General features: G+C 37.6%; 1 protein-coding gene across 1 annotated transcript in view; it reads right to left on the reverse strand.

Annotated features, from left to right (window-relative positions):
- The window catches only part of FAM135B (family with sequence similarity 135 member B), a 120,129-nt gene that overhangs the window by 74,637 nt on the left and 23,374 nt on the right, over window positions 1-22,118 (reverse strand). The window contains exon 2 of the mRNA XM_008505306.2: window positions 19,918-19,997. Coding sequence (XP_008503528.2) covers window positions 19,918-19,997 — 80 coding nt within the window. The remainder of the gene's footprint in view (window positions 1-19,917; window positions 19,998-22,118) is intronic.

A 22,118-nucleotide genomic window follows, 5' to 3' on the forward strand; every position in this document is an offset into this window, starting at 1 on the left:
TGTGTGATTAGTGATTTAATTGCTTAACTGCCTATATAGCTCATCATAAAAATGCAACAGAGGTATTTTTTCTTATTAATATGCTTCACCAATTAAATTCCATCAACCTCTGCCACTGCACTGTTAAATTATTTTTTTTTTTTTGGTTTTCAGCTATGCACATTATCTCAATTGAAATCCTGTCATTTCATCTGGATCACACATGCACATAAATCAGCAAGAGACCAGTCATACTTTTTCAATGCAAGTCAGGCACAAGCCATTTGGCTTTCTGTCTACAATTTCATTAAACTGCATTAATGTTCTCTCTGCCTGTGATGTGCCAAGAGTATCATTAGCTCTTCTCTTTCTCTGGGCTATTTTCTACTAAGACCATCCATTGCTTTCAGTTGGAGTCAAGGGTCAGTCAAGAAAATTATTCTGGAAAACTGTGTCTTTTTATTTGGCATAAACTTTGCATATATATCATGGTCCTCCAGCAAGCTCTTAAATGGACTAATCAATGTAAGACAAAGGGTCCTGAATTTTATCCTACCCACTTTCATCAAGAAAACCCATCTAAGATTTGAAACTGAAATGGGATGAATCCTATCTATAAAATCTCCTATCAAGTCCCCTATAATAAAATTTGAAATGCCTTTAGCTTCTTAAGAGAAATAAAGGTGTCCAAAAAGTCTTATTACCACCACTCTAGAGAGAGTAAACTTGCAGAGTTATGATAGATTACTCAAACTAATCCTGAAAATTAATGGCAAAGCTGGGAATAAAGTGTGAAGAAAAACCTGTTTTTACAGCTAAGCAGCCATCCCCACGGACATCACCTTGTAGGGGTGTGTGGCTATACCAACATTATTTAGAAAGCACTAAAGAGCTGGCTAATTGCCTAAATCATTAGGCAAATCTTGAACCTTGTTTGTGCTTCTCCCTCCCTTTTTTTTGTCATTCAACCAGACTGGCTGCCATTTTGAGCTCTGAGTTTTATTAAAACAGTTGCCATACTGCTCTCAGCTGTTGTGCTTAATTTATCTGAGAAATGCTGCTGAAGCTGGGATGCAAGTCTTTAATGGCTTCCACAACAGAGAAATTGCACAGATATTTCCCTAGATATTTTTTGTCTAATGACAATAACATTCACAAGTTTTTCCAAAGATTTAATAAAATCTTGACTCTTTTTTGTTCCTCTGAAGTTATCCATCATCATTCCTAATAATTTTGGAAGTAATGATCCCAAGTGCAGTCGATGGAGACAAATGCACATCCCTGATATAAGCTGACAATATTCAGGACACATGATTTTCAAGATTTAAACTGAAGTCCATGGGATTGTTTCCTGAGGTATTAGAACTTCTTTCACAGATGTGAACCTGTGTCCCCTCCCTCCCTACTTTTTAAACTCTTTCCTAAAGAGTAATAAAGTAAATAATATATATTCAAGAGACACAACTTCATAAAAAATCCATAATTTTGGCTGCTACATTTGAATTAAGAATTAATACACAAGTGTATTGTTCTTCTGAATTTTGATGGTAGGAAAGTCTGAGAGAAGAACAAATATTGCAGATACCAGCTCATAAATATTGCACTAGAGTAATCAGAAACATACCTTCTAAGTAGGGTAAGAAGACTCAAAAATAGTAGAAACAAAATTCCTTCTCAGTACTTCCAAAAATGCTGGAAACTAAGATGCTGCTTTCCATTACCCAGGGAATAGTGATTTAGGATAAGATTGTTCTACAGATAGCAAGAAGGAAGTTTTCCACATGTCCATGTCCTTGTAAGGATGGGTGCCCTTGAAAATGAGAGCTATGGAAAAGAATATAAGAACCCATGGAGATGAATCATGGGAAAAAAGAGTAGGAATTATCTCATTCTTATTTAAAATAATAATAGAGAAAATTTAAAGACTTGATGGGAAATTATCATGAAGGCAAAAAAGAAAGAAAAACTGTAGAGACACTGGAAAGCATCTAAATGGGCTTGTCAAGACTTTTTGGTAGAAATGGTAGAAAACCTTCATAAATTAGAGTGAGAATTAAAAATTTTTAAAAATTAAGAAAAAATGGAATACTGTGCTGGACATCTAGTTACTTCCACATGCAGATTAATTTCTCAAGGTATCCACATGCAGGCCATCAGTTCATTTTACTTTTACATCCCTACTGAGACATCTGGTTATTATTATGCATCTTTGTCCACTGTTACAGAATTCAGCAGTATTTGGTGTCAGTGACTTTCAGAGGCTTAAAAAAAATTTCTTTGATAATGGTTAAGCTTGTGGTGTTTCAGCACCATAACTATTCCTTTGTTCCCTTCCTGTCTCAAAGGTCACAATTAATGTTTTTAGAGGAGAGGTGCAGACAAGTCATGTGTTGAAGATGCTTAGCAGCTAGAAAGCTTCAGAACTGCAGAATTTATCCATACAGCATGACAGCCATTTCCATGTAGCAGTTAATATTTACCTGTTATAAACTGGCCAGACATTTTAGAAACCACAAGCGATACTCAGTAGTTTATCACATTCCTCTTCCTGTGCTACTACTTTTATTTTCATCTGTGCACTGAAGCCAGGTACTTTCCTCTTCTACTGCCAATCACATGTCTACTTTATATTTTAAATCACACTTCTATCTGGACATCTATCCTTGAGTAAGAAAACAGCAGCAAAGGCTGAACATGTCAACCAAAAAGAGGAGATGAGACTTTTTGCAGATAGCTTTTCAAGAGAAATTTGTGAACCAACTTTCTAACAATGGTCAGAGCTGGAATTTTATCTTTGGAAAGCAACAGAGGGAGTTATTGTGAAGTATTTTAACATAACGTAACATAGACAACAACATAAGCTTGAAATAAAAGACATGCACATCAGAAGAGGTGTTTAACCAGTGTTTTTGAAGAATTTTTCCCGTATTTTTTAGAAAAAATAGAGTTGAGAAAGGCAAAATATAACCACAACACAAATGCTAGCCCTGTAACAGCAACCTCAACACTAAACCTGAAACTAGAAACTCCTGCTCCAGTTTTATCAGGCTCTCAGTCCTGGTATTAAGTAAATTACATGTGGCTGTATTAAAATTCTGTCTCCAGTTTCCTCAGACTGGATCATTAACACCTCCTCATCCAATACTCTTCTATATCCAAATCTGGGCAAAGGATCCTTGTTTTTAGAAGCATTATGCAGCAAGTAGACCTTTCTGGAACCAGAGATTGTTGTTAGAAACTCAGGACTTCTGGAAAGTGGTCAATCCTGTAAACTAGCAGCAAAATAAAATACTTAGGCCTTTTTTCTTTGAAAAATAAAACCATTATTTCTCTGTTTTTTCTCCTGAATTCCTGAAGAGCAGGCAAGAAGGTTCTTTGCAAGACTGAGCCCTGCAAAAAATTGTGTCTAAATCAGTCAGAATCAGGGCTGAGTTGCTGACTGAATGTTAATTTCTACAACCAAATGAATAATTTAAAGCACAGTAACATCAACACCTCGTAAATGCTTCTTCAATATCTTCTCACTATATTCTTGATTTCTCCATTTCTCTGGCTGAAATAACTCATTTTTTTTCCTTTTTACTTTTAATATGGACTTCCATGTCTTGTGGGAAAAAATACTCTGTCAGGAAAAGAAATACAAATGAACCAGAATTTCATCTAAAGCTGGGTCAGCACCTCTGAAGAGAGCCTGTGCTGGAACAGCAGCTTGCTCTTCAGTGCAGCTGTGCTCTTCCTGCTTGAGAAAACTGTTGCATCATTTACAACTGGGTCAGTTCTGGGAACTGTCTCAAAACATATGAAAAAGCACTAATTTTCAACTCAAGCCTGAAGGTTTGAAAGAGTAATTCCCACTGGAGTGTTTTTGTTTCCTTTCTGCTACAATGCAAGATGTTTTTTCAAGCTGAGGATGGCTTTTCCCTTCATGCTGTTCACTTTCAGCAGTGGTTGTATTCTAATTCTCATCCATAACTCATCCCTCAGCTTTTCATTGTTTTATCTTCACCTTCTGGTATTTTAAATCAAGAATACTGCTGAGGTCTCCTAGGCCTATGTTGAACTGTATTTGCCGAGATGGGAGTGATATCTATGGGATCAGAGGGGAATAAGCTTTTCATTGGCCTATAAAGTATGTGAGCCCTACAATTAATCCCCATGTAGACATTGATCCTTCTTGACTTGTTTTAGGGCAGTAGGATGGAATTTGATAATTTTTGTTTGTACAGAAGCACCACCAACATAGTGTTTACCCTTTCCCTAGTCATGGATCAGCCACTTGAATCAAGAATTACAAGTGAGTGCAATCAAACTTCTCAGCATGAATAGATTCAGGTATCTGCATTCCTCCTTTTCCCCTGGCTGCTGATAGACTTAGAGGCTTAATGAACAACCATGATTATATTATACATCACAGCTCAGACTATGAAGCACATACTGAGTCTACGATGATCACACTCTATGAAATATAAGCACCTCTTCCTTCCTATACATCCCCAAGTTTGTATTCACCATCTGGTTTTGCTGTACAAGCATAGCCATCAGGTTTTTGTTTGCAATCACCAAGCAAGCAACCTCACAGACACAGGCAAGTACTAAATTCAGTTCAATTCACTTGTGTTTTCATTAATTGGATGGCTAATGTGAAATGTATCCCTGAAGACCACAGCCTGCAACAGAACACTGTGTCAAGGAGCACTCTCACTTCTGAAGATGCTCTTCACTAATGAGCCTCAGATTCCTTCCTCACATAAGCTGTTTCCCATTCCTCACAGCAATTATGTAAATGAAACTGTTGTACCTAATAACTTACATTGGATCTTCTCTGTTCACAATTAAAAAGATGAAAAACATTTACTTCCACTTCAGTATGTAGAAAGAGTTGACTACCAAACTAAAAAAGAAAAATAGTTTTTTAAAAAGGGCATTTAAAAATTGACTTATCCTATTATTATAAAAGGACAACAACAGATGGATTAAAATTCACTTCCAGCTGACACTGTTCAAAGAATTTACTTCATTGCATGTAGCCACTCCATTTTCTGTTGCAGAAAATTGCTGCCAAAACCAGACTCTGTGCAATGTAAACAGGGACCAACATTTTAGATTAAAGCATAGAAACATGGAATCACAGAATGCTTTCAGTTCCAAGGGACCTTAAAGATCACCTAGTTCCAACCTCACTGCCATGGGCAAGGACATCTTTCACTAGATCAGGTTGTCCAAAGCCCCAACCAACCTGGCCTTCAACACTTCCAGGGACAGGGCAGCCACAACTTCTCTAGGCAACCTCTCCAAGAGTCTCACCACCCTCACATTAAAGAATTTCTTCCTAATGTCTAATCTAAATCTACCCTCATCCAGTTAAAAGCCACTACCCCTTACCCTATCACTAGATGCCCTTATAAAAAGTCCCTCTCCAGCTTTCTTGTAGGTCCCCTTCAGGCACTGGAAGGTGTTTTAAGGTCTCCCTGGAACCTTCTCATCTCCAGGCTGAACAACCCTTTCTTCATAACAGAGGTGATCCATCACTCTGATCATCTTCATGGCTTCCTCTGGACTTGCTCCAACAGCTCAATGTTCTTCTTATGCTGGGGACTCCAGGACTGGATACAGCACTCCAGGTGTGGTCTTACAAGAGTGAAGTACAGGAGGAGAATGATGAAGCCCAGGATAGGGTTGGCTTTCTGGGCTGCAAGTACACATTGATGGATCACATTGAGCTTTTCATTAACCAGCACCCTGAAGTCCTTCTCCTCAGGGATATTATTTTCAACCCATTCTGCATCCCACCTGTGTGCTTGGGATTGCCCTGTCCCATGTGCAGAACTTGGCCTTGTTGAACTTCATGAGGTTGGCAGAGCCCCACTTCTCAAGCCTGCTCATGCCCAGGTTACGGGTGGGAACCTGAGGCAGAGTATGACCTGGGCCTGTCTCCTCCACAGTATTCAATATAAGCTAATGTAAACTAGACCTCTGAGGGATTTTGATATGAATCTGTGTCTTGCCTAACATTGAAGAGAAAGCCTGTTGGAAAGTAGGGAATTGTAGCCAGACCTCACACTTTGACAACAGTCTCTGTTCTCTTCCTCTTTTCCTGATACTGTAGAAACTTCTATTACTGAAAATTAGAGGATGCAACAACTTCCAGTTGAATTTGTTTTCATTAAAACGTAAAACCTAATTCATCAGAAAAAAAAAACCTTACTATTACACTCCACAAACAAGATAAATTCATTATAGAACTATAAAACTCTGCTTTTGCGTTCTGTGTTCAGCACTAATAAGAAAACACACAGTAATTCCTTGGATCTTTTCAGACACCCTCTAATCTCTTCTAATCTAAATCTTGATACTTTGAGCTCTGGTGATTGTATTTTCAGTCAAATATTGATGTATGTACAGTAAAACAAAAATCCTTATTGTGTTATTTGCATAAGATATTTTTCGCCTCACACAAATATAATGCCTACTTCATTACTGGTTGAATAGACTTATTACACTACTTTCCACTTCTTAAAAGAAGGGAATTAAACCTTGTTATCTCTGAGTTGGTCGCACAGTGAAAATTCAAATCCTAACTTCCACATAGTTCTTAGCACAAAGCCTACTGCTGAGAATCCCCTGATCCACATCATACCAATACCTCCACTCCGTTGCATCTGCTAGCCTGGAGTACAACTTTTAGCATGGGATCTTTCATGTCTCCTTTTGATCACAGAAAAGGCAGGCAAGTAATTGGACTGAATTTTTTTTTTTTTTTTTTTTTTTATGATCAGTGGAGAGAAATCAAGAGCTAATAGGAGAAAATTGCTGTAACCTAAAATTCATCCTTCAGATATATGGAATGAAGTCTTTTCCGTATTACTTATGAAGATAATTTGTACTATAATCTAAAGCTACTCAACCTGACTCTATGACTACTCAAGTCTGTCATTATTGCTAAGATTGTGAGAAAAACTCCCTTTCCTCCTCCTGAGATTGTGAGCTGAAGTCCAATGTGAAGACCAGCAGAGACCGAGTCAGTGGTATGGTAGAAGCTGTAGGCTTATGTACAACACTCAAATCCACAGCAAAATGACATTCAATTTGTAAACAGTTTCTAGGTGAAGTCTAAGATGGGAGATAACAGATGGATAGACCTTGACTGACAAATCCAGAAAATCATGAGACAGTATTAGTCACCCTGACTGGAAACACTCTCAGCACAACAGGAGGCTGGATTTCTATGAGGACTTGACCATCACCAAAGCACCATTCCCATTGGACAACCTCATACTATCCAATGGAAAGATAAAAGGCTCAGGGAGATTTGAATTAAAAGACCTGCACTTATGCTGTTCTCCAGCTCCTAGGACAAATTGCAGACAAAGAACAAAATTTTGAGCCTAAATCTGTCCAAGGCTTCGGGTGTATTTTCTGGGTGAAACTATAGGAAAAACCTTGACATGATACCAAAAACTGCACAACAAAGTGTGATGCATGTACACCTAAGATAGCAACAATCAAACTTTTACCAGAACAAGAGGCAGGATGAATAACATACAGTGTGCTGATGAAGAGACATTCAGAACAAGCACACTGCTCTCAGGAGGTAACCTGGTTTAGAGAAGGTGTTGATTAGGTCACAAAATGTCTCAGGTCAAAGCTAGGTTAAAGATCCTCAATATGTTTTTGTGCTTCACAGTACAGACATCAGCTCTTGTTTTCCTCACAAGAACTTGGCCTTAAAGCTGAGTTAACTCACAGTAATGAGGCATGCTGAGATGTCCAGATGGAAAGCTCAACACAGAAGTGGCAAGTGTTAATGAGCAAATACCAAAAATCATTAATCAATGTATCTGAGCTCTTTAAAATAAAATAGTTCTTTCTCTCCACACTTTTAACTGGTTTGACTCTGTTGCTTCTAGAAACATAAATACCCAGCTTCCTCTATATATGACAGGCACTGATATTCAGTTTGAAGAGCTGAAAAAGTGTTAAAAAGAGTATTTCCTCTGAGGTTGTATCTGGTTCCATATATTACACTATTGAGTCAGTGTGCAGAAGGGATTTATCTAACCCGGAGGGGGAAGTGATTTTTTCTATTTGAGGCTAAAATATCCTTTCTTATGGATAGCCCCTAAATGCTCATTCATCTCACATGGTGTTTGTTTCATGTTCACAATAATCTGTGCATCCAGTGTCCCTTCAGCTCCAAGCTTTGATGGGCACTGAGGGTCATGGAGAAAGTGAAGTAGTGCAGTGTCCTGAGATAGGGTGGCAGCCCATCTCTGCATTCAGCAGAGATTCATCATGTGATTCACCTCCCAGACCTGGATCCAGTGGTGTCTGTCATGCACAAGGCACCAGAGACAAAGAGAAATCTCCCATGTTGGAGTTCAAGTGAATTGACAGTACCTTCGATGAGCTTATAAAATAAGTAGTTTTATATTTTCCTTTGCAGAGGATAAAAGAACAGTCCTAGAAAATCCTCCATTCCCCTACTAAGCCATCTACACTGGACTGCTTAGGACCAGCACCTTTCACCAAACCAACTCTCATTTCTTGACATGAAATCCTATGGGACTGATGGCACTACAGACCCACCATCTGTATTCAGACTGGGAAGGGCAGAAGCTGCTCCACTGCTGCAGATTTTCCAAACACATATTAGTTATTTCTGGCAGGTTAACATGTAGAGGTGGGGGAGGAATATTTCATTAGCAGAATTATTCTCCTAATTTTGGCTGCGGTACAGAAGATAAGATGATGTTGCAGCATATTTCCATTTAAGACATAAGCCATATTAAAAAATCTCCCACCTGGAAGAAAAGTCTGTGGGTTTAATTGCATTAAAGGACTCCCAGATTACACAGCACACAGTGAGTTGTAAAAATCACAGGTCAAACGTTTCCCTCTGTGCATCAACCGTACTTCTCTAAAATTTGAACAATATGTTAAAAGTTTCAAGACTGTAAATAATTCTCCACTCTCCTCCACTGTCACAGAGCCAAGAATATCAAAGCTCTTTATATTAAGTAATTAAGTGTTGCAATACCCTTGAGACACAGACACAATTAACCCCATTACACATATGGGGAAGCTAAAACAGAGGGACTCTGATTTCTCAAGATCAGAGCTGAGAAAGAGCCCAGCAATCACAGGAATTAAAAACTAGTAAAACCATCCAAGTCCTCAGATCCTCGAGCTAGCATATGCTACACAAACACATTTATAACTTCAACATAGCTCAGTGCTACAAACACTGTGTTTTTCTTTCTGTTAAGCTCTGTCTTGAGGTTGTGCTTCTGATATTCACTTGCTTGAGTGAGTACACTGAATGTGAGCTATAGGACCTACACATTGGTTATTATCCTTGTGTGCAATAGTTTCATTTTGCTGTACTTTTTCGGTTTTACCAGGTCAAATGTCAGCAACATATGTATCTTCACTACACTTCCAATTGAGCTTCTTTTATAAAAGAAAGAAATGCTGAAAAAAATTTCTCTGAACTAAACCCGAATAATACAATTTCATTACTGTTTCTTGTAATGCAAGAAAGCTTTATTCTTACTCTTAAGGGATACTATGGTTATTTTGTAGATTATTTTTTTACAAATTTACTTCTACTGTATGTTTTGTTGTATTCTGTTGTATTGTTTTTTAATTTGTTTAAATACCAGCTTTTGATACTAATGCTGATTAGGTAATGTACAATACCATTTCTTTAAGAAGAAAAACAGAAGGCAGAGTACCATCCCGCAGTTTTAGGGGTTTTTATTGTTTTTCTTTTCTTAAATAATTTTATTTTTATTCTCAAACATGTTTCACAGTATTTACAAAATGGTCTAGTGAAACAGAACTCTCAAAATTATAGTCTGTAATACTCAAGTAAAAAATTATGGCCTGTAGTGGCTGAAGACTTGGGTGCTGGCCTCACCGAGAGGTTGGACTAGATGATCTCCAGAGATCCTTTCCAAGCCCTAACATGTGACCCTGCTGGTCATGACAATTCACACTTAAAATCATAGAAACAAGAGGGGACTTCTGGACCTCACCCAATTCCAACCCCTCTGCCATGAACAGGGACTTTCACTGGACTGTGCTGCTCAAAACCCTGTCCAACAGACTGCGATTGTTCTACATTTTTCAGCAATAAGGAAAACACAAAGAAAATAATGCTAACTAAAACCACAAGAAAAGGAGAAATCAAATGTCTTTGATTACAGCTGACAGAAAGGCAATGAGTGTTCCACTTGTTTCTACTATAAAAAATAATTCATGGATAACCTGCTTGAGAGAGCTCCTGTCTCTCAAGTGGAAACTGAAAAAAAACCCCAAACCCAACAAACCAAACCCCAAAAAAATGCCCCCCAAAACATCCCTCTCTATTAGAAATTAACATTGAACATCCTTCTACAACACATATGCCAGACTTCAAACACCAGAGATGTGCTTTGTGCACAAAACATTGGCTTAGGTTCAGAGGGTATCAGCGTAGATATATAAATGGTCCTTTGTGGCCATAAAAGAATCCCTTGACAAATCCCCCAGAATTTTTCCTTCTCATTGTGACACCATTATCTTACCTGGGACATATTTTTTATGTAGATGGAAGGTTTTAAAACATCTGTTAGAGGGTGTATTTCTCTAGCTATCTGAATTCCTGTTGTTTATCTTGCACATCTGGAAACTTGCGAAGTTATATACATATATATATATATATATATATATATTGGATCTTAGAACCAAATCATTATTTCACAAATAAGACAGACACAAGGACACAGTTTTTCCTCCTGCTTATGTTCCCTGTTTTAATCTGTAGACCACAAGATTTTTCAAAGCAGCCCCTGTCAGTGTTATCAACGGGAAATTAAAGCAACCAGCATTCTTTGGCTGGAATAGTAAACTAAGCAAATACTTTTGAAAGGCCCACATTTGTACTTAAATGGACAGAAAATTCTCTCTCTCATTCTCTCATTCTTTTTCTTTTATGGTCGCATCAAACACATAATGTTAAGCTTCAGAGCTACTGAGCATGGGGTAATATCTTAGAGAACTGTTAATAATACAGAACACTTTGCTGAGCCTCAAATTCAATTCCTGGTTCATTAAAATTCAAGACTGCTATTTTGCAGTATATTCTTCTTCATCTATTAAATTTATGGTAAAAAGTTAATCATAGTTTTAGTCTTGCAAAATATAAATAAACTACAACACTTTCCCAATTCCATTTTTCAATTCCTAAGTGACTGGGCCATTCCATAAAGAAAATGTGAATTCATTTTTTACATCACATAGCTCTTTTTCCTGCTCGTGGCAGAATGAAGTCCAAATAAAAAGAAAAAAAAATAAGAAAGTTGTTCTCAAACTGGACTCTCCTCCTTCTTTTTATTTTTAACCCTGAGAAGCTATTTGGTAGCATTATGTAAAATCCTAAATCAAAACTATCAACTTTGATTATTTATGGGGGAAGGTGAGAGTTCCATTTGCTCTCTCAGTTGACTGAGTCACCTTCCCTACTTTTGATTATAACCTGCCTAATTAGCATGCATACACGAAGGCGTAAACTTCAATCATAGCCCTTTTGTGCCAGGTCTTTCATAAACACAATGGAAATGTCTCTCTGCAGAAGTTCCTGCAACTTCTTTTATAGTAAAAGGGCAGAAATAGGTATGATTCAACTCATCTTAAAATAGATATGTTAAATTACTCCCTCAAATTACCTGTTTCTCTCCTCTGACTATACAGTGAGAATAGCTGATTGGCTTAGATTGAGACACTCACAGCATAAATATCAGTAGTTAGAAAAGCTGATTTTTACCCTTAATCAGAGGTTTCTAGGACTTCTTTCTAGGACATCTTAAAACCATAACTCAGGTTACAGATGGTTTATTGCCTGCCCTTTGAATACAGTCTAACAGATCATTACAAGGAATATAAATCAAGTAAGTTACTCACCCCGGTGAAGTATCACTATAACCTGTTACTGTTAAGAGCAGAAACATATTTTTTAACTTACGAATATCTACCTTCTGGTATAGCAACTGTCATTTATAGATCACAGGATATTTAAATACTAGGTATTTTTATGATCTTCTCTGTCCCATAGTCACCGAAGACAGAACTCCCTGTGGCGTGTCTGTAATTTTTTGCCAAGCTAGCTGTAGGCTGTAATTTTTCCCAAGAACCTGGGATATAATCCACCCCCCAGTAAGTATTTTTAAAGGAAGGCTTAGAAATACTTGTGGCCCCCCTAAAAAATACAGTTGCACCTTCCTGAAACTGTAAACATTTAGAACATACTAACTTCAAAGCCTTTCAGCTCAGATGCCTGATGAGATTTTATATTAATCACTGGCTGGGCAGCAAAATCTTCAACCCAGAATTACCTGATAAATCTGAAGGTAAAATTTAAGAAGAGACTGAGGTGGCCAAAAATGTAACCATGCTAAACAAGCTTCTTACTGGGGAATCCCTCTAACACAGGACTACAGACACCCAGCCACACTTTGTGCTCCTTCGTATAATCCATCTCTCTCCCTTCTTCATTTTGGATAAATGGAAGACTCTCCCTTGGTTATTCGTAGCCTTCAACAAAAATATCTATGTCCCCTGTTTTAGGAGATGAACTGAGAGAGAAACAGAAAGATGATAGCATAAAACAGCAGAGAACATCAACTGGGTGTGAGTGTTGAACTGCTTGAGAGTAGCAAGGCTCCACAGAGAATCTGGACAGGCTGGATTGATGGGACAAGTCCCTTTGTATGAGACTCAATAAGACCAAGGGCTCGGTCCTGAATCTGAATCACAAAAACACTATGCAATGACAAAGGGTTGGGAAAAAGTGGCTGGAAGGCTGCCCAGAGGAAAGGGACTTGGAGATATTGGTCAACAGCCAGCTGAACGTGAGCCAGCAGTGTGTCCAGGTGGCCATGGTGGCCAACAGCATCCTGGCTTGTATCAGCAATAGTGTGGCCAGAAGGACTACAGAAGGAACTGTCTCCCTTGGACTTGGCACAGCTCCAGGCACCCCCCAAATCCTGTGTTCAGTTTTGTGGTCTCAAACACTACAGGAGAGACATTGAGGTGCTCGAGGGGGTCTAAAGAAAAGCAACAGAACTGTTGAAGATTCTAAAGAAGAAATCATGTGAGGAGTGGCTGAGGGAAATGGGGTTTATCAGGATGGAGAAAAGGAGGCTTATCACCACTAACTGAAAGGAGGTTGGAGTGAGATGGGTATTCCAAGTAAGAAGCAATAGAACAAGAGGAAATGTCCTCAAGTTGTGCCAGAGGTGGCTTAGATTGGATATTAGGAATAAATTCTTCACCAAAAGGGCTGTCAGGCACTCACAGGCTGCCCAGGGAACTGGTTGAGTCACCACCCCTGGAGGCATTTGAAAGGCATTTACATGTGGTGCTTAGGGACATGCAGTGTTAGGTTAAAGGTTGGTTTTGATTATCTTAAAGGTCTTTTCCAACCAAAACAATTATCTGTTTCTATGAAAACATTCAAATGAAATGCATGACTATTTCTTAGCTAACATAAATCTAGCACAACAGCATCTTCTGCTGAATTTTCTAATATTTGTCAGTCTGTTGTATTCCCTCTGACACATCTTACCTAGAGGGAATACTGGGTTAATATAGCTGTCACTTACACATGATACTGCCCCAAGTTCCCAATGAATTCAAGAGATGTGGGAAAAACTCTCAATTTTAACTTTATGTCTACAGAAAGACAAAATACCAGTTATGCAATTCTAGAAGTAATTCTGTTGTACTGTCCTTTCAGATACTTGGAGCTCACAGGAATTTATAGCTCCCAGGAACTGATTTTGACTCTCATGACAAGATTTAAAAGACATTTGCTGGTAAAATGGGGTTGTCTCCTGCATGGAATTCTGGGTACATTTAGTATGTTTTTTTTTTTTCTCTGATAAATAAAATATTACTATATTCTAGTTTGTATCAGTTAATTGCCAAGTTTTTCATATTTTGTTGTATGAACTCTGACTTCTTGTTTCAGAAGTACTTTCTACTGAAACCTTAGTGTTCCATGGCTGAAGATAAAAAAAAAAAAAGACCTGAGTGACTAAAGGCAAAACCAGGACTTAACATGCTGTGTTTCTCTCCATACATCAAGTTGTATACCAGATTTTCAGAAGGCTTGAAACCTCAACTGCTGAGGCTTAAAAATACACTTTCATTGGCAAAGGAATACTCATGCAGACCCTCTATTTTTACAGCTGACCTAAACTAAACCTACTTTGAAAATGCAAAGACAACATTTTTCAGGCACAAACTCTTTCAATGCCTCATCATTTTCCTATTTAAATGTTTGAAGAGTTTTGAAATATGTTTAGCACATTTATATTTGGAATAAACGAAAATGTTCTATTTAGGATAAATAGCTTCTAAAGGAGACACCATTATTTTTAAATTGCTTGATAAAAGAAGTTCAGAATGTTTTCTCCCTCAGCATGACTTTTGATTAGAGCTGCAGATTTCTGAGATGAATCCTTTATTCTAACCTTGCCTTTTGACATTTTGATTAGATTCATGGAAAGAATTACATAAAACTACCTCTCTACCCATAGATTCAGTGAAGATAAAAAGCAAGATGTCCTATTAATTTCCTTGTATGAAAGTTGCTAACATAAATGCAGTGTCTTATTTCTGCATTGCTCTAAACCAAGGTTCATTTCACATGTTTGCTGAAATGTGAGATGATAGAATAGGTGGCTCACTTAAGATGAGCAAAAACTTTTGTCTTTACTTTCTTAAATACTTAATGTTTTGTTAAATAGAATCTATGCTTTTTTCTAATGCTTATTTCTGTTTCTAAACTTATTGACACTTCCCCAAGGGCCTTGTTAAGCTAGAGAATTCACATCTGAAAATAATTCTGTGCTTAGGAAACTCAGATGAGCAAATATTAATTTGCTATATCACCCAACTTTGTAGCCGACACTCCATATATTTATTCCAAATATTATTTCATATAAGAACATTCCCTGAAAGGACACCACATAGTTTTTCATCAAAGGAAGAGAAAATAGTTGGATGCAATCTACGTATTGAATTAGTGACTATTTAATGTTTAAAGCAGTAGTGGATGTTAAACAACTTGCAAGACTGAAGCTAACATTGAACTGAAGGCAGCAAGGATCACTGGGTGGGGGAATAAGATATAAAAGTAAACATGGAAGAGATCTCTGTGAAAGTCCAGTCACACCAGAGGGGTAGCTCTGAAGAGGTGTACGGCCTGTTTAACCACAGAGCTGAAGTTCATTCTTGGCCTCAAGCAGCAGAAAATGTGTTGGCTCTCTACACCTAAACAACTGGATTCTGTTTCTGCCCCGTCTTCAGATGATGATGAAGTTTTGTGTCTCAGAATCACTGACTAGGGGAAGAGACTTGTGGCATGTTGGTGCTTTCAGGTTCTTTCTAGTTCTTGCTTTCTCCATTGACTAAGTCCCCATTTTGGACTGGGATACTGTCCAGCACCTCCAAACTGTGACCAACTGGCACCTGCCCAAGCTTCTGGAGGAAATCCTGCATAGTTTAGGGTCTCCAAGCCACAAATACATCTGTTCAGTTTCCATCCTTTGAGCCTTATATGAAAGACCTCAACTGGAAGAGGTCTGACAAGAAGTATCACATCAGTCAGAGATAGCTTTGGTATACTCCTTTTCATCTTTTTTCTCTCTTTCTTCTTTTGAAATAATGAAATTAGTTCTTCTCAGCTTTAGGATTAAAAATTCTTTAATCCTGAAAATCTCTTTTATGAATTCCAGTTTTGACCACCTTTCACAATCTCATAACTAACGAGGTTTCCTAAGACAACACATCTCCAAAATAATTTCTCTCACAGTAAGGTTCCTTCTTGATAAAATTTGTATTTGTCAGGTATGTTTTATTTTATATATAAAATTTGTACTTATTTGCAGATTATTTTAATAAGTTTTGAAAACAAAATCATGCGTTAGCTAAATCATGAATTTCCCCCCCCCTTCTCATCCTTCAAAAGCAGTCACCTTATCTTCACTTAATGGAGGCAGAAATTACCTTTCAAAAAGTTATTGAAACTAATGACTGCAATTTTGTACTTGTTCCACAAGCCTTGTTGCTGTTTCTTCTTGCTCTAATGAGCAGCTAACTGCAAATGCTTGTTTTGACTGCATTAAGAAGCCATTTACTAGAAAAGGTTTTACTTAACTAATCAAAGTAGAATTCCTTCACCAGGAACTTCTTTGACATATCCAAATGCTAATGAAGAGTTCAGGATCACAAATTGTTGAAAACAAGCACAAGCAGTTCCTTAGGGTGCATATCAGAAGCATAAATAAATTTTTAAATTAGGTCTGAGGTCCAGTGTAGTCATGGATCAACACTGAATGTATAGGAAAGGGCATTCAGTGGAGGTGATCATGAACTTGTATAGTACAATCCAGACCTAGGTTACAGCAATGTTCTTCATTTTTTGATACTCTCTCCTGCTTTACTTTTTGCACATCATGTATTCTTGTCTCCTAGTATCAGATACTCCATTTTATGAAAAAATATTAAACTTTGTGTAGAGGAAATATCTCTACATCAACAACTAGGGAAGCTAATGTGTAACAGCAGTCACAGCTACCTTTTCTTGACTTGTCTGCATCTTATTTCCCCTACTTTATATGAGACAGATGAAGAAAGAACTGCATTCCTTGGCTGTCTCTGGCTTTCTGTAGTCCTAGTCTACAACTTAGTTTAACTGACTAAAATTAGGTGGAACACTACTACAATCTAATGTAGTTTAGACTGGCAGGGAATACTTTTTCTTAAATATTTTCTATTACTTGCAATTAGATTTTCAAGACACATCTCGAAAACATTTGTCTATTTGAAAAGTTTTGAAAATTGATAATGTGCTTCTGGATGAGAGAAACAAAAATCAAGATGCAAACCAAAATCCTAAGCAATTTTTTGTAAAGTAAATAGGAAAGCTGGTAGGCAAGAATCTATCCATGGTCTAAAACCAGAACTTACAAGAAAACTTGACTGCAGCTTTTACTGATGAAAATTATTTCCCTCAAAAAAAGTAATGAGTTCAGACGATGTTCACACTACAGCGACACTGCAGAGGAAATTAAAATTTATATTTTCCCTGAGCTTAGCTTGCATCTTCAACGATGTAATTCACAAAATTTTTACAAGAGCCTAAAAACTTGTGGAAGGCACTTGGTGGATGATAAAAAACTCAGCCAAGGAACTAATTATATAAATGTTTTACTATGTGATGGAATATTCACTTTCCCCAATTATTTACCTGTTCATGACTGTCATGCAGATCCAGCCCACTGTATGCTCCAGGTGGACACCATCACATGGTAGCTCTAAGAAGTCATACTGCTAAAGAGCACCAGAGGCAAAATCCCCACACACCCGTTTAGAAAGGAATTTCTACAACTTAACTTTAAGATACAACTGCATTAGCTCAGCCCTGCAGAACTGGTGCTGACACCAATGAAGTGTGGGCACTTATGAGCTGGAGAAGGACAAGCAGAGCCCATAACTTGCTCTTTATAAGCCAAGAGCAAGCTGCATCAGTCATAATATCTGTTCAAAGAGAGAAGGATAAATGTTGTGAGAGCTAAAAACCTGCACGAGAGGAGCTAAAGGTGCTGCACAAAACTTTTTTCCTTCTCCATACTTCATTGCTAAAAAAGTCACCAGGCACCGGTCTTCTCTTGCCTTTAAGGAAAGCCACCTTGTCAGAAATGCTTAGGAATATGAATCAATTGAATATATTTCTATGAATACAAATTCATATGTGCATAACCTATACATATATAGGCTACATATATTTACATTCATAGAGCTGTATTCAATACAACCTAATGTGCAGCATTGGGGACATAAGTGACCAAACCACTGGGTCCACTGGGCTCCAGCACAGCTCCCATTTGCTTCAGCTGGGGCACATAGCCATCTTCCCACACTGTAGGCAGAATGCAGCCAGCATGTGGACCATGCAGTAGATTATCAAGGCCTCCTGTACAACCTGTCAGTTTTGCCAATACAGGTTTCAGATTCCTCACTGATCCTTCTCCATTTTTTATTTTTTTTATTTTTTTTGCCACTGTTGCTGGAAACATTTAGTGGGAAGCAAACACCACTAACACTGCCAGTTCCCATGGTTTTATTATAAATCCTGCAAAACTTTTTGGACTGCAACAAAACTTAAAATAAAAGGTCACATGGAGCAGAAGTATTACTTCTTTATTTTATATATTTGCACTTTTTATGTTTTGTTGCTCCATATATCCATACATTTTACTTTATACACTTACATAATAGTTTTCAAAATATATTCTCAGATCTCATAAATCCTACAAACTTGAGAAGGAAAAGATTAAAAGTATTTCCTTTAAACAAAACTCATAGATGTCACCTATTTTTTATTATTTCTTGTTGGTGAGAGAGGAATTATTCACTATTAGTACCCTTTTTTGTTGTAATACTACGTCAGTAGAAGTGTCTTACTGAAACATGCACAGCAATTTAATTAGTCCTGTCCCAGCTATCCCCATACTGAGTGAGATCAGTGGAATGGGAAGAAAAAGAACATTGTGGCCTGCTGGCCTTTAAGTTCAGTCCCATTAAATGATGCTCTCTTGCAGGCTCATAAAATCAATTAGCAAGCAACTGCAAAGATAGCCAAGGCAAAACTGTTTAAAGCCTTAACAGCTTAAGTACCCCCTGTTTTGATGTCAGTTCTATGAAGCTATTAGAGTCCAGTCTGGATTGCATTAGCACTTTGAGAGTCAGCTGTTAATCCTGTAACCACACTGCCTGCCTTGCCCCTCTCAGACCCATGATTTTAATTCAATTGTTTCTAGCAGAGGTGAAAGAAAATGGGGCACTGATGATGTATCAGGCAGAAGAAAACAAATACCTGAATTATAAGGAAGTACAGAAAATAGTGGAGTTTCTTCTTTAAATAACACAGCCATCCCTGATTCAGTGCAGAATAGGAGTAGATTGGGCTTTTTATTATTTGTTGTTGAGGGGGGTTTGCTCCTAAAAAGTAAAATTCTAGCTATCTTCATATTAAGAGTTTTTAATTAGTTCAAGAAACCACTGTGATTTGAGGGCACTTCCAGAGAGCAAAGGAACTCCAGGGGATTTTGGATATCACAAAGGTGAAGTAAACTGAAATATGATAATTATTATTTTTATTTCTTCCTTGGAAATTTCTCACAGTAAACATTTCTCAAACCTGGACTACATACATTCATTTACTTCCCAAAGAAATGTCAGGTTTTGATTTGGGGAATTTCTTTTCCAGGTGATTTCTTCATATTTTTGTGTAACTCTCTGCATTTTATACAACTATAATTTGTTTAACAAATTTGTGTTTTAGTGTATCTTAGTTAGTTAAACCAGACTTTGAAACTGAAAAAAATCGTCTTTTACTTAAAGAGAACCTTCAAATTAATTAATTAGATTAATTAAATTAATTGTCCCAAGTAGAATCTATTTTGCTCATAATGGCTACTGGTGAGTGATCTCTCTCTGTCCTTAACTCACAAGCCTTTTGTTAACTTTTCTCCTCCCCATCTATCTGAGAAAGGAAGTGATATAATGGGTTGGTGGGTGCTGGCATCCAGCCAGGGTCAGCCCACTATACACTGAATTTTCATCTAGAAATCTCCAATAGCAAACCAACTTTTTCAACTGCCAGCAAGAAAAGCCACATAGAAAAGACTGCAGATAAGGTTAGAATTTTCTCTGCTTTGCTGACAGCCATAAGAACCAAAACTCAAACCCAACTCAGCCCAAATACACACCAGAACAAGGAGATGAAGAGCCACTGATGTTTATGGAAATTCTCATTTGCTTCCAATCCAGGCTCTCCTGTTCCCCATCCTCACTCTCCTCATCCCCATCCCTCTGGGAACTGCTTACCTGTCTGTCCTGCAATGGTAGCAAACAGCCTGTGGGGAATCCTTGATGGGATCTTCAGTCCAGCTCTTATCTGGTAATACCTGGGGAGAAAAAAATAAAAATTAAGGCTGTTAGCTAAGTGACCACTTGATGGAACCTAAAATTCTGTGCTCAAGAGAAGAGGAATGCTCAGAAAGATGGAATCTTTTCTTCTGCTTTTTAGTTTCAACTGATGTGAGTTTATACTGATTTTAATCAGGATCCTTCTATTATTACAGCAGGCAGAGCAGACACAATGGCCTGATGTGTGACTAAAGAAGAAAGATTGTGAAAAGCTGTTTTGCTTCTTGTAGGGATAAGAGACATGGGGAAATATCTATGATAAAAAGCAATGAGATCAGACAAGGAGTGACAAAAATTTAATATAAAACAAAGAAAGAGGAAACCTCTGTGTAAAAAGAACAAGTGTTGATCTCAAACATAGGAAAATTCCATTTATACTGTGATTCTTATTCTGCTGTTCCATACTGAGGCTACCATTTCATCAAAATGTTAGCATTACACACATCTAAACCAGCAGTTTTCTAAATATATATTGCATAGGCAATTACTATGTTAGATGAAGGAAGACAAAAAGAAAACATCAGCAGTCTCAACAGTTTAAACTACACAAGGTGCAGGTTATTTTAGAAAGTTTGCAAACAGGAGGTCAGTCTAAACAGAGACAAAACTCACCCCATTACTCCCTCATTACCACATTCATAAATAAGGAATAATCCAATATCCTGTAGTTCAGGACACCTCCACCTGTTTGCAGATCTGCTGTAACTCTGTGCTGGTGTCAATCTCTCTTTTTCTCTGCATTTTGCCTCCTACCCTTTGAGCTATTTGTTTATAAATTCCCCTCACAGGTGCTTGCAGTTATTTTCAGACTGTCTTCTGTCTAAGCCTCTAAATTAAAAAACAAAGGTTACATTATAGCTGTAAAGGTGTTTCCAACACATAGAGACTTTTTGATCCTTGGCAGAATTATTACTCAGAAGACCATAACCTGATGTGGAAACAAAGAGTTAAAACACTGAAGCTTTCTATGAACTGCAGCATAAGCAACAGCTCCTGCAGGTTACACTTACCAATAAAACCTTTACTATGGGTTTAAAAGTGAATAAACCCGAGGCAAAACTGTCTCTGCTCAGTTAAAGATGAAGGGGTTTATGGGGAGAAAAACAAAACAAAACAAAAACAAACAAAAAAAGCAAAAAAAAAACCAAACAAAAACCACTCCAGAGGCAATTGTGTCCTGGTCCTTCACATCTGAAAGTTCATGTTACCTTTCCTACTCCAACTGGCACATCCTTTCTACCTTGGATACAATCTCACCCCAACTTTTGATACACTTAGGTATCTATTTTAGGCAAGCATTTAGGCATGAAAGCTCTCCATTTACTTTTTTTTTTTTTTTTTTTTTTTAGTTTTCAGAAAAGAAAATAAAAGAATCTCAGTTTGCAAATATACACCGTATCTAATTAAAAATAACAGCAACAAAATCTAAACTGTCAGATCTTTCTCTCCCCTAAGCTGTCCTTGCAGTACAATTGGCATTCTTAATTAATGCTATTACTCCTGATTTCCTTCAGAGCAAGTACAAGAATTATGGCTTAAGACTCTTTGTTTTTTCATTACATTTATATGCAATAAGGTTTTTTAACTGACAAAAATACCCTACTTGGACTACCTACATAGTCTAATAATTTCCAAATAACAGCAAAGCTATATTGCCACACTCCCCAGTAAGCAGATATTAACATTTTCCTATTGGTCCACTCCATTAGATTTATTCCTCAGAATAACATCCTACAAGTCTCTGGCTTCCACATTCTGCCCTCCTCCCACATACCCTGCTCCAGTGTGGACCCTTTACAGGCTTCATTTCTTTCCTGAAATATCCAGATGGCTACTGACTGCCATACCATGATAATTTCTGCCTTCCCTCATCATGTGTCTCATGCTCAGAAGTATCTCCACTAATCCTAAATACTTTGATTAGGAATATTTCTTTCAGTGGCTTAGTTGGTGCTCCAGATCAGGTCACCTAAAGCTGGAGACACCATACATGGGTGTCTAAAGTACCAGCTTCAATGACCATGTAGTCAAAACTCCCTCTAGAGTTGGAGATATTTGGCTTCTAAGACAGGATGCTGGGCAGACCCTGGCTTCACTTA

The sequence above is a fragment of the Calypte anna genome, chromosome 2, assembly GCF_003957555.1.
Source record: "Calypte anna isolate BGI_N300 chromosome 2, bCalAnn1_v1.p, whole genome shotgun sequence".
In the NCBI taxonomy this organism is placed as follows: Eukaryota; Metazoa; Chordata; class Aves; order Apodiformes; family Trochilidae; genus Calypte; species Calypte anna.